The 13831-nt window shown below is 40.6% G+C and overlaps 1 protein-coding gene across 2 annotated transcripts in view; it reads left to right on the forward strand.

Moving 5' to 3' along the window:
* PCDH11X (protocadherin 11 X-linked) overlaps positions 1-13831 on the forward strand; it is a 421952-nt gene that overhangs the window by 293133 nt on the left and 114988 nt on the right. For both annotated transcript variants that reach the window (XM_054289523.1, XM_054289524.1), the window contains one exon: positions 7547-7745. In XM_054289523.1, the coding sequence (XP_054145498.1) occupies positions 7547-7745 (199 nt within the window). The remainder of the gene's footprint in view (positions 1-7546; positions 7746-13831) is intronic.

The following is a 13831-nucleotide window of genomic DNA, read 5'->3' on the forward strand; positions in this document are numbered from 1 at the left end:
GTGAGCGCTGGTTCAGCTCCTGGGGTTGCACACACCAGTGTTGCGTTTGAAGGATTTGACCTTTACGGGAAAAACTGAGCAGGAAAAAAAGAGGCAGAGGGAAATAGGATCAGGTCCTTGAGGCTTCTTCCAGGTCTCTCCAGCCCTAATGACCTCCTCAGGGTTGAATTTAAGGCTGAGCCTTGGCTGTGACACAAAAGGACCTCACTGGAGGTCTGTGAGTAATTCACTGGAACATTTATGGTTCCATCAGTCTGTGTCTTGCTCATGAAGAAACACGAAATTTATTTACCTGAAATGTATCAATATATTTATCTGAAATGTATAATTAGAACAATGAAATTAAAGTCCCATGTGCCATTATGAAGGTAGAAATTCTCCTCCATTTCAATATTAACACAAAGAATTCACAATTCTGATAAAACCCAATCAATATTTCTGCTGGAAAGGCTCATGCTGTTGGGGCAGCAGTCACGAGTGATGTCAAATATTGCTGGAATGGTTCTGTATTATTGTTTATTATGGTGTTCTTTTAACTGTAAAATGGCTTTGCCTATCAGATATCAAGCATTCAAGATGATAACACCAAAGATGATGGAAATTGAGGAAATGTATTAAAGAAAACAATCAGATATTTTCCTCTTTTTCAAACTTAGCAACAGCACAGCCATAGTGCAACTTTCATGTGTAATTTTAATTTAATCACATGTCAAATTGAAGGCTTAGATGAATTAAAGTTTAAAAAGCATGCTTTCAGCTATCATTTTGACATCTAGCATACAATAACTGCCTTTCAAAAGCTAAATAAAATGTTTGACATGCTTTAAATGTTATTTCCAGTTTTATTTGCTTTTTATTTCACGCCTTTGTTGTTATTTCAAGAAGCCCAGAAAATACAATTTAATTGCTAAATGTTGCTGGGGAAAGTCTTATGAGAGATACTCTGGTACAAGGAGGATTAGTGTCTGGAAATAAATACCCTTTGAAGTCGTTAATGAGAAATTTGTGAAGTTCCAGGTCCGTAATGGGTTTGTTCAGCAATGATTTGGGGAATGGGTTTGTTCCACGACCTCAGCGCTGCGAGAGGACGATGGCACTCTTGGTTTAGCCCCTGGTTACTTCAGCAAAAAAATGGAAAATTTGCTTCTTGAGGCCGAGTGTTGGTTGCAAACCCCTTTCCTCTCCCTGCCTGCATGGGAAGGGTTTCCCAGAGGTCTCTTGCAGTACCTGACATTTCCCTTATCAGCTCAGCGCAGTTCCAGCTGCCTGCGAGAGGAGCCTGCAGGGACCTGAAGGTGTCACTGCTAAAAGGCAGCAGTGGGTGAGTGAGTGAGTGCTGGGGGTACAAGATAGCCCTGCAAGATTATTCCCCATCACTTGAGAGGATGCTTTGTGTGAGGGAATCCAGCCATAGGATCTGGCAATTTGAAGTCGTTTCCATTTGAGCAGGTGTAGGGGCACCCTCTGTGCTGCTGGTTTTGGGTGGAGGGAGAAATTCTTCCATTGAAAATGTACAAATCTGCCTGGGATAATCACCCACGTGGAATTTCTATTTGTCTGGGCAGCCAACCCAGCTTTTATTTGCCCTTTTGAAATTAATAGGTTATGCTTGCTGCATCTAAATAAATGAACAAAGTGGGAGGGGTTATTTAAATCAATAAAAATGAAAGCCTAAAATTATTTACTTCTCTTATACTACTGTGGAATAGTTAGATTTTTAATCACAGTGGGGGAAAAAACAAAATTATTTATCAAATATTCCTCTTCTTGAGAAGGCATCCAAATACTGTACTTTCCCTTAGTAATTAGTGAGGGTGCAAGAAACCAGTTGCTAATGTTAATGAGATTAAATTAGGAGGACCAGCAAACTTTCTAACAAGTAGGTCAAAAGGATTCTCTTGGATTTCTTTTGGAAGTTTTAAAGGGCTGAAAATGCAAAGTCTTGCCAAAATTCAAACGGTAAATTGGGAAAACAGCAGGTCAGTTTGATTTGGCAAACAAGTAGACAATCAGGAGCTGAAAGGGAAGCAAGCAATAAATTCGGGGCAGTGGCTGGAACGCCTGAACTTGGTTAATGAAAAGAAGGCCTTGTTCACCTGTGTGAGATGATAATTCAGGTTATTGGTGTTGGCAGTAGCTGGGGGTGGTGCTTTTTTATGTGAGGTAGGGAAAACCTGATTTTAATGCCCACTAGGTTTGGACTTCTGAAATCAGCTGGGGATTGTCACTTTGCACAATTCTTCTTTCCTTCCCCCAAAAGCGGAACCCTTCATTTTTCTTTTTGAAAAAACCCCAACCAAACAAAACCCAAAACCCAAACTCAAACCCAAAACCCAAACTCACACCTATGCAAGATCACTGCAGGAGCCATTAAATAAATCATAAAAGATCACTGCTAAATTAGAAAAGGTGAATGCAACAGTGATGTGTTGCTAATGAAGTGTTTCTATCTGTGTGTGATAGTGGTGAGCAATTTGGCATCTTCGTAGATACCCAAGAGAAATGCAGATCCCTGCTGGCAAAAATGGAGAAGTTTAATTTGAGTGAAAAATTATGATGATCTGTGTTACATACTTTGCCTATGACAAAGCCATCAAAATAATGTAATAAGATCTTAGATTTAATGTGCCAGGCTGCAAAACTTGTGGGAAATAGAGACTTGTGAAAGAGTTTAGAGAAACTCTTTGAGCTGTATTTGTTGTGCTCAACTCTGTATGGGGAAAGGAAAAATGAAAGTACTGGTTTGTCTCTGTTGAGTTTTCTACACAAAGACATATTTCCCACTGGGTTCATGGTTGGATCCTCTCAGGCTGTTTGTTTTAATGTTATTCTGAGAATTCTGCACTGATAGTTGCTGGGTCCTGTTTGTCTCAATGAAAGCCTCTGCAACAAAAATTGCTGTTTTGGAACAAAAGGTGATAGTTGAGGATAAAAAGATAGGAGCTGGAAATTGTAGTTTGATTAGGGATCTTCTTTTCTGCTTGCACTTGAAGATAGCTGTTTTCTGGTTATTTAAGGTGTTTCATACCCTCCTAACGTTTGAAGTAAACAAGTAACTGAGAAAATTAAAAATTTATTTGACTACTCCTTTATTTACTGGCTGCTAATAGTGGAGAGAGATGCTGAAGTAGTCCTGTTCTTTTGTACTCTCTCCCAGCATCTCCTAAATAAGGTCTGTTTTAAATCAGAATTATCATCTAAATAATAGAATTAATTCAGCATAAATTAAAAAGTAATGTTTTTTCTTTATGATCTCCTTTTAAATGGATATTAATTTGCTTCAATGAATGAAGATAATAAGGTTAATAGTTTAATGTTCCTCAGTTGATATCTGCTGCTTTTTCTATTACCTTTTTTTTCCTTTTTGATTATAAATTGGCTAACCCCTGGTGTATAATACCAGAAATCATCCCTTCAGTGTATCCAAAGCTATTTACTTAGACTCATCTTTTATTATTCCCACTGCCACAGTCTAATTATTGTAGTGAAAGATTGAACACAGAATAGTTTGGGGCTTTGATCAGTCTTCATATAAATTTCAATAATGAGAGTAAAAGGTTTGCGGTTTTCTGAGATAATTTGATCCCTCCAGACACACTCGGCTTTTACCAAAGGCAGTGAATGCCATCTGAGACCTCTGACAGCATTTGTGTCTGGTCTGTGACATCTCTGCAAGCAAAATGCTTTTCTCATGCCAATAAAGAGTAATTTAATATTTTTAAATGTGGCAGAGAAACTCTAGACTGCTGCACCTTTTTTTCCTTAAATTTTCACTTCATTGTCCCCTATCAGTTTAATTGTCTGTATTACAAGTTCCTACATCAGAATCCTCCAAGAATACATAATAGGTTTGCTTGCATTTCTCTCTTTTTGAAGAAGTCTACCAACTGTCATCCAGATAAATAAAACAAGCCATAATCCTTGTTATTCCATTACTATCGGTGCTGGCTCCCTTCGGAGATAAATAGAAAAGCAGCTGGAGACTGAGGATATTTTGTAATCTTATAAATTGAAATTTAAATGCCTCAAGGAGGAAATTTCCAAAATAATTGTGACAGAAGATAAGTCCCGGCTTTTGGCAAAATTTTATTAGAATTACTTGTTCCAGATCGTTGTCTGACGCCTGCATGAATTAAGGAAATGGCAGCACTGCCATGTAGAGGAATAGCTGGGTTTTTTTCATCTTGATGAATTTTTCTGGAAGTGCTCTGTCATCAGTGTTATCAGGTGTGACACTCTCAGGGCCACAATCAAATTTAAAATCAGGAGCCTTTAGCTGATGCCAGTTGATTTTGAATCATATGGGTCTGATCCTTCTCACTAATAGCATCTCAATTTATGCAGATGAATATTTACCATTTTTAACTGAAAAGTGAGGGTTAGTTAGAAACATTTTTAATTTTGCTTTGGGGTATGGGATTTGTTTTTTTCTCACTGGACTAGGCTGTTAAAAAAGCATTGGTGACTTTCTGGTCTCCTCTAATGTCAGCTGGTTCAAAATCTTTGCTGTATTTTGACAATGAACCCTGAAAATAAATGTTCTTTTATTTACACTCAGTGAACCCCAGATGCACAAAGCAATAATCAATTGTACAGAGCAATGACTATTTTGTTCCCAGTCATTTTCAAAAACTAGCATTGGGGGCTAATGTTAAAACTTGGGCTAAAAATGTTTTAAGAGTACTTAAAATTCAGTGGTAGCTTGGAGAGGAGAGGATATAACACAACACAAAGGCAGTGCAAACCTCACAAAATACAGCTTTTACAAACAGCTCATGCAGTGGAGGTGGATTTTTTTCATACTGTGAATACCAAACTCATTTCAGATGAAAGAAATAGCATTTTCCCTTTCCACATGTCATAGCTGTACATCTGTGCAGGCTGGGTGCAGTTTTGAGTGCAGGGAGTGAATGAGGAACATTGCAGGGGTGATTTCACTGGGTCAGCTCAACAAAACTTCGCTTATTTGGGCTTTGGGGAGAGCACTGATTGACACTGCTGGTGTGGATGGGGCTCTGAGAGGCAGCTGGAGTGCAGTGCAATAGGACACATCAGGAATCTCTGAGGTTTTGGAGCTGTGCAGAGACACTCCATGCATTTTCACCCAGCAATTCTGGGTGAGCAGTTCTGTGTGAGCAATTCTGGGGAGCCCAAAAGTGCAGTGGGGACACTTGGGGGTGTCAGATGTGACCCTTTCACCACCTGAACCTTTTCCCAGCGGGCTGCCAGGCTGTCCCAGCATCCACAAAGGGATTTTCTTCTCCCATTTCCACCCCATGGAACTGGGATCCGTTCTGTGTTCAGCTCTTCAGAGCTCAGCTGCAATGCCTTGGCTTGATCTGTTCCAATGTTTCCCAAAGATCTGCCAAATGAGGGAGAGTCTAAAATCTGCAAATTTGATAAACAGGAAAGCAGGACTGGAAGGCAAGGGATGAAATCATCCGGAAGAAGGGAATGGCAGAATAATGAATGAATGCAAAGTGCCCCTCTCGGGCTGCAGCAATCGATGGCAATAACCAAAAAGGAGGAGAGGATCAATAAAGGGGACCTGGGCATGGTGATGGCTGGCAAGGACACAAATGTGCTGTGCTGCCATGGCAGGAGGTGTGCAATGACCCTGCTCAGGGCTGTCAGGACCTTGGCTGGGCTGGGTGCAGGGTTTTGGGCAGAGCACGGAGCCGTGAGCGAGCTCCTGCATGGAGAGAACAGCCAGAGAGAGCAGGAGCACCTGACAGATTGAAATAATAAGGTCTGTTTATTCTGAAGCAGAATAAAGTGCCAAATGCCAGGAAGATGAGTGGGAATAAGCAGACTGTGATGGATGGGACCGAAGGAGTGATTTATTTTGCAACAAGGAAGAGGCAGGTTCCACATTACAAGAGGAGCTCTCCATTAGCAGTGGTGAGGCGCTCAGACAGGTTTTCTGGGAAAGCCCTGAGCGCCTCACTGGTGGCTGCTAGGAAGGGCTGTCACTCTCATCTGTCAGGGGTGGCACAGGTGAGGTGGGTGCTGCGAGCTCCCGGCTGCACACGCTGCACAGCAGCTGTCTGCGGGCATGTGGAACAGCGGCACTGCGACAAAAAGAGGCTCGCAAAAGTGGAGGAGCTGAAAACTCAATGTAATTAGCAAAAACTCAGTGTAATTGAATGCCTTCAACACCGCCACCCTATAGGAACCAAATATCTAGGGACCCCTGGCAACATCTGCTCTGTTACAAACGCTATATACTTTTTTTGCATAATTGCGTCAAAAGTCTTGTCTTCAATTTTGCTAATCCCAGCAGTTCTGAGTCCAGAAAGTTTTGCGTTGCCTTTCAAATGGAATTTTGAGTAACAGCAACCTAAGAATATTTGAAACAGTTTGTTTTTTGGGGTTTTTTTGAATCTTCCTGTTTTGAGTTTGCAAAACATGGATATCAGACACATCAAAACGAGCAGGAGAGCTCATTATTTTTTGTTCATATTTTCTTTTTGTACTGGGAGAGATTTACATTTCAGTTATTCAGTTCCTAAATCATTCAGGGTCACTTAGGCAATGAAAACTCTGTCCTGTGTCTTGTTCTTTGTTTCATCTGGCCCTTCCTTCCACGTCCGGGCTGAGATGCTTTCCATCCTCAGCTCCCTGGTTCCCAGCTTCCAGCCTTTTACATTTTGGGTACAGGTCTGTGGTACAACAAAAATCAAAGGAGTTGTAATGAAATATCTGAAGGAGAGCAGGGGAATCTGCCTTTCATTCATTATCTTAACACCTGTGCAAAATCCATTGAAATTGTTTTCAATACAGAAGACTTGTTGTTGTTTGTTCTTTCTCTGCCTCAGAAGAATCCAACAGCATTATAAATGTGTCACATTTTTTAGGCCCAAAAGTGTGCAACAGCTTTTAATGGGAAAGAAAATGTTTTTTGAAAACTAGAAAACTCAGCGGTGAAATAAATTGAGCCTCAAAAAGTGATTGAAATCTCCAAGTCAATATTCAAAAGGTATCCAAAGACTTGTGAAGTCTGACAGAATCTCTTTAGTTTGAGGTGTCTTTCATTTCACATCAGGGCTTACATTTTTAAAAACCAGCAGCAAACAGCGCTGTCAGGTGCAGCGGGTTTGAAAGCAGCTCACGAAAGCCTGAAATTGTGCACGAGTCTGGGTAACACATCCCTGGTTAGATAACCAAAACAACACATTGCCTAAACTGGCCGCACTGAGCAATGACCGTTGTCACCCTGGTTTTTTAAGGTTTTCTAAGCCTTCTGATGTTGACATTCTTGTCGTGAGCTTTTTCACACACTTTTTGTAAATAACTCACTGTTTTGCAGTCCTTTATGGAGGAGGAGAACGTTGATGGACTGTTGGTTTTTCCAGTGTCATTGGAGAGGTGGCACTGTCACCCTCCAATCCGCCGTCACTTTTGGAAATCTCTAAATGTTGGAGTCAGAAAACAAGCTTCCCTTTTTCCTTCGCCTTGAGAACAGCGGTGTGAGCTTGTGTTCTTCCGTGTCCCGCAGTGACAGACCATGGTGGAAACCGTTTGTCGTTGTGTTCCTTCCTTGCAGCCCCAGCGCCGCGTCACCTTCCACCTGCCCGACGGCTCCCAGGAGAGCTGCAGCGACAGCGGGCTCGGAGACCACGAGCCCTCGAGCGGGGCCAGCGCGTCGCACCCGCTGCCCCTGGGCTTCCCCCAGGACGAGTTCTACGAGCAGGCGTCGCCCAACAGCCGCACCGAGGGAGATGGCAACTCCGACCCCGAGTCCAGTAAGTGCCGAGCTCTGCTCACCCCACCCATCGTTGCAACTGATAATGGGGCCCTGGGAAATGTTAAAGGTAGACCCTGAAAATGTTGGGCTTTGTGTTTGCTCGGATCGCTGCACCTGCGTAAGCAGTGTGATAAATGATATGTTTGTTAGACGTGATGATTGTTTGGTGATTAATATGATTATTATATAATCATAAGAAGAATCATGAGAAACTATGTTGGAAATTTAAGGGGGGCTACGTTTGGCTGAGATCTATGCATACAGTAGAACAATATAAGTTTAACAATTAACATGAAAGTTATATAACGATAGAATATAAAAACACGATCATCTCGAATGTATGGTCGGAGTCAGATTTGGGTGGAAACCACCCCTGATTCCCAGAGCTCTTAATAAAAACCACATGCACATAATCACTTATGTGATTATGTGTTTTTGAACGCTAACACAATCAGTCAATCAATCAATCTATCAATCAATCAGTCACAGGGCTTTTTGTTCTGCTGGTAATCATTAAAAGTGAGTGTTGGTTTTAGTGTGGCTGAAGAGGCGCTAACTTCTGCTTCTGGAAGTGGGAGGTCGGGCTGGCTGTTGGGAATAAAACACTTGGAGCTGTTAAGGGTTTATGGATGAGCTGGTGTTTTTATGGAGCTGGTGTGCCGGGCACAGAGCAGCTTTCTGAGGAGGTTAACGCTGCTGCCCTAATGGTCATAAATACCGCGCCGAGGGAATTCACATTTTTTAACGTTTCCCTCTCCGACACTGCTTGTGCCGTAGTTTAACTCATGGGTGATGAGCAGCTCTGTGAAAGGACTGCAGCCTCCAGAAATAAGGGTTTCTTGATTTGCCCTCTGAAAGCATCAATGGTGTGTAGTAATAATCTCAGAAGAGTTTGTCATGTTCTGCCATTGCCTCTGCGTCTTGTGATGTCAGAAACAGGGAAAATCAACAGGAGCAGTAGCTGTGGGCCCTGGCTCTGCTCTCTGTGCTGTGCTGAGCTGTGATAGCCAGTTGAAGACTCCACTGAACTTTAGTCAGCTGTTAATTGTCCAGAGGCTCCTTATCTGGATTAAATTGAACCGTGCCATTGATAAAGAGACACCTGAATGTCTCCAAGCCTCCAAGGCCTTGTTAGCGGCTTAATAAGTGATTTGAAAATACATCTGTTCTGGGCAAAACTTGGCCCAAAAGGTGGATTTCAGCTGCTGTAGTGTATCAGGAGGAATGAATTAGTGAGTGCTGTGCACTTGAAATGGCTGTGGAAGGCAGTTCCACTCTGCAGTGGCAAATCCAGCAGAGAGCATTCCCTGCCACATTCAGCCTGGCTCTTGGAAATCACCTTTGCCTTTGCCGCCCAGGACTGGAGCCTCAGGGGCTTTTTGCACACGTGAGGTGTCTCCTCTTTTTCTTTAATTTGTAAACTATTACCTAAGTTTAACTTTACAATTTGTAAGGTGATATGTTTACTGAATTAATGGCAGAATATTGGGTTTTCCAAGTTGATAGACAGCTGACAAGAGCCGTCAGCTTTTTTGATCTTGTGTTGGAAACAATCATCATTTGCTTTTGTGTTTATGCATTTGAGGCTGTAATATACCCTTAACAATATTCTAGACAGTCAAACTGGCTTCTTCACAGAGTTAAGCTCTAAAGGGCTACAAATATATCCCCAAGGAATGAAAATATCAAGGTATATATTATTTGCTGCTTTTGCTTTGCATATTCACGGTCTGAACTTTATTTCCAGCTCTATTTTTTGCTTGTAACTGATATTTATACTTTATTGGATTGAGAATGATGAGATTAAATCAGTGTCCAGGGCCTTTCCTACAGAGAGCATGGGACAGGAGCTGGTGTAGAGGAGTTCTCAGAGCAGGCATGTGCCATTCACAATTAGGCTCAGGTTTGGGATTTGCCAATGCTCTTTGCGCCCAGTGTTTTGGTTTTGTTTTGTTTTGTTTTGTTTTTTTTTTTCATTTAAGAAGAAATATGTGCCATGACTCATGTAGAATGTGGCTCTACAAGTAACTCAGCTCTGACATGTGAATGCCACTGACACACATCCCTGTGAGCAGGCTAAGCAGCCATCAGATGTCTTTCCAAGTGTGAAGTTGAAGGAAGTTTAATCACCTGTCTAATTACCTGACAGTTCAGTGTTAAACCTGAAGTCACATTTTAATTGGAGTTTATTTTATATGAAGATTTTTCTTCCTTTCCTACTTGTGTCTTATTGAAACAGTTTAATTGAAGTAGCGCAATGGTAACAGCAGGGAAAGCTTCTTTTGTGGGTCTTTTTAGTGATTTATTATATTATATATTTTATATATTTTTATATTTATATATATCATATGTCATATATCATATATTATATATTATATATTATATATTATATATTATATATTATATATTATATATTAGTTTTATATATTATATATATTTATAATATATAATATGTTATATATTATATATTATAAATATATATAATATATAACATATATATATAATAAATATATGTTATATATATACTAAAATATATAATATATATTATATATATTATATATATAATATATATAATAAATAAATATAAAAATAAATAAAAATGGAAATGGAAATAAAAATAAATAGAAATTAAAATAAATTTATATTTATAAATTAATATATATTATATTAATGGCAGCATCTAGTGGCAAGAACAAAAAACCAGAAAAAATGGGAAGAGCCACAGGATATTTGTGTCCAGTGTGCTGCTGCAAAGTGACTTGGTGCAGATGACAGAAACCCAAAATATCTGATGAGCCTGAGGTTCATGAGGTTCATTTGTGCATGCAGGACACATTTAGCCAACAGTGAAACAGTAAAAATATCTCTGAATTGATGGTTTCCTCTACAATCTTCTGCTGGATTTTTGGTTGGTGTTTTTTTCTTTATTCTAATTTGGCTTGATGCATTCAAAGCATTTCTTGTCTTCCTTCATGGACTAAAATGTGAAAAGAGACAGGTGTGGGATCTCAGTGACTGCTGATTTTTGCAGCTTCTCCCGGCCGGTTTTTTCTTTTTCTTCTTTCTTTCTTCAGGCTTCTCTCCTCAGGAGTTATCAGTGCTGTTCTCTTGGCTCTTCAGCTCTTCAGGGCTTTCCCCCCCCCGAAAGGTTTGGTGGGAGATAGCCCGCACAGCGGACGCCAGTTCCTGGATTTCTCGGCTGTTTTGATGGTCTGGGGAAAAGCCCAAAGATGGCCTTGGGCCCCCGGGTTCGAAAGGACGAGAGGAAGCTTCAGATTTGTTCTTGGTCTTGGTGTTTATTAATTGCTTATCTAAAAGATTTTCTCTTGGCCTGACAGAGTTCTGCTCAGCAGTCAGCCATGGGCACACACTGAGAGCCCCTGGGGCGGTCACCTATCTTTATACCCGGAGTTACGTATACAATATTTATCATTTTTCTCCAATACCCTCTACCCTTATTAACCAGTGTTCCCCTAGTAAGGTCCAATCCCGGAGTGCCAACTCCACCACAGAAGATGGAGGCCTAGAGGAAGAAGAAGAAGGAGAAGGGCACGCCCCAATCCCTCCATCTTGCCTCTCTAGACCCCCCTGTACAGGGATCTTAAACCCTGTATCTCACACTCCAATTAACTTATCCCTTCACCATTCACCCTTCATCATTCAATAGGTGAAATCCTCCTATTCTCATACTGATGTCATCTCCCATGTGGGATCAAAGTCCAGCCACCAGACATTTCTGGCAGCATTCCAGGACTCCCGAGCCCCCCAGGGGGGGTCTTGTTCACCCTGCACCCCAGTTCTGAGAGACTGAGATCCCACAGACAGGAAAATCCAGTCAGGTAATCTGAGCTCATACAGCAGAACAAGCATGGCCTTCATTGCATCCCAACATCTTTAATATCTGACCTGTCTTAATCTGAAACAGTGTCTGATTTGTCACCTGGTGGGGATTTGGTTCAGCTTTGCCTGCCAAGGAGAGAAATTTGGGATGAAATGATGTCAGGAATGTCCAGAGCCAACCATGAAAGCTGGTGGCAGTTGGCATCACTCATGGCCATGTTCAAAAGAGTTTTGTTCTTCTTGATTTTCCTGACTACAGCCTTTCAGTGTTGTTTCTCTAATACTGGAAATTGTTGCATTTTGGAAGCTTTCCATTCACCAGCAATAACTAAGCATTTATTGGAAAACACTGGAAAAGATGAGCATAACAAAATAAAATGAAGAAAAAAACAGCCTGAGAAATATTGGTGAGAGGAAGCTTTATAAACTCACATCTGATACAGGACTGAAGCAAGGAGGGAAAAAAAATAACTGTAAGGTTATAGTGGTTAGAAAACTGTGAGAAATTTATATGTAAACCTTTAAAATTAATTGACTGTGCTAATTAAAATTAGAAATATGCTATTTAAAATGATTTGTCTTCTCCTACTTTAGTTCCCTCCTTAGAAAAACTTAAAGTTCAATGTGGTAGATGCATCATAAGGAAGAGATGCCAATAAACTGTCACACTAAGTAAATAGTAATATAAAAAAGCATGTAGGTTTGTAGAGAACCTTATCCTTAAGTAACAGCACTCTTGTACGTGATATTCAGATATTTTCTCCTCATAAGTTGCTCAAATAACGATGCTCCAATAACTCCCTGTGCTAAGGATTTTAGCCAAACCATATTTTTCTCCTCTGTTTAAATACAAAACACACTTCAAGCATAGACAAAGACCAGCAAATTCTCTGTGTCTGGACTTCCCTGGTAAATTCTCTCCCACTGGCTGTAAGCAGTGATGTTGATCAAAGGGGTTGAAAGGTACATGCAAACGTCAGCTCTGTTGGGTTATTTAATACATGTGTAAGATATTAATGACAAATTTTCATGCTTCATCTGTTTTTATGGCCTTATCGAATCTGTTTTCCTTCCTCTAGACAATAAAATTATTCTACTTTTTGTTTGGAGGAAAACTAGAATATGACTAGTTCAGCCAAGAAATTGGGCAGAGCAGGAGGAATGATTGCAGCTTGGGGACAGGGAGTGTGCAGGGGAAGCCAGAAAACCTGAAAGTAATCTGCAATTAAATAATAGCAATCATTTTGTAGGAAGAAAACGGTAGTATAAACAAAGCTAGCTGAAAATTGAAGTTAATGAGGCAAATCACACTGAGATTTCAGGGTCTCAAATAGGAGCAAACTGGTGTATTAAGGAGAGGGGGTCTCCATGAAGAATATTTAGCATGAATTAGTGACTAATAAGCCAAGGAAGTTGCATTGAAAATCAGCAAGTGTAGAGCTAGAGGGGAATCAGGAGACACATAAGTTTGTGGCCATGCCAAGCTGGTGCTGCCAGAGGTTATTTAGTGGCTGATTATTTCTGTCTCCCAATCGCACCTTCACACTGTTGGAGAGATGTTTGGGTGGACTGGGCTGAAGTATTCTGTGGTGTTGTGAGGTCCCCAGGACGAGGTGAGAGATGAGAATTGTCTCCAAGTTCTCAGAGGCTGATTTATTATATAATGATATTATATTATATTATATTATATTATATTATATTATATTATATTATATTATATTATATTATATTATATTATGTTATGTTATATTATGTTATATTATATTCTAAGACTATAATAGAGAAAGAGAAAGGAGACATCAGCAGGCTTGACAAGAATGATAATGAAAGCTTGTGACTGACTCCTCAGAGTCTGACACAGCTGGCTGTTATTGGTCATTAATTAAAAATAATTCACACAGAACCAATCAAAGATGCACCTCTTGGTAAACAACCTCCAGACCCCATTCCCAAGCAATGAGATAATTATTGTTTTCATTCTTCTCTGAGGCCTCTCAGCTTCTCAGGAGAAAATCCTGGGCAAAGAGGATTTTTCAGAAAATGTCACGGTGACAGAATTCCTGTGGGTTCAACCCCTGGGGAGGGGGAAAGGAAAATTTTAAATCCATGGATTCCCCAGCTCCATTTGTCCCATGAGGCACAGCTAGGGGACACAGCACATGGGGAAATGAGGAGTAGCTGGGACAAAGCTGTGCTGGCTTTGGGTGATCAGCAGAGTGCAGAGAATCAGTCCTAGGGAGAATT

This window comes from Melozone crissalis, unplaced genomic scaffold (genome assembly GCF_028551555.1).
Source record: "Melozone crissalis strain CALT ecotype California unplaced genomic scaffold, PUWL_Pcris_2 ptg000068l_1, whole genome shotgun sequence".
Taxonomy (NCBI): domain Eukaryota; kingdom Metazoa; phylum Chordata; class Aves; order Passeriformes; family Passerellidae; genus Melozone; species Melozone crissalis.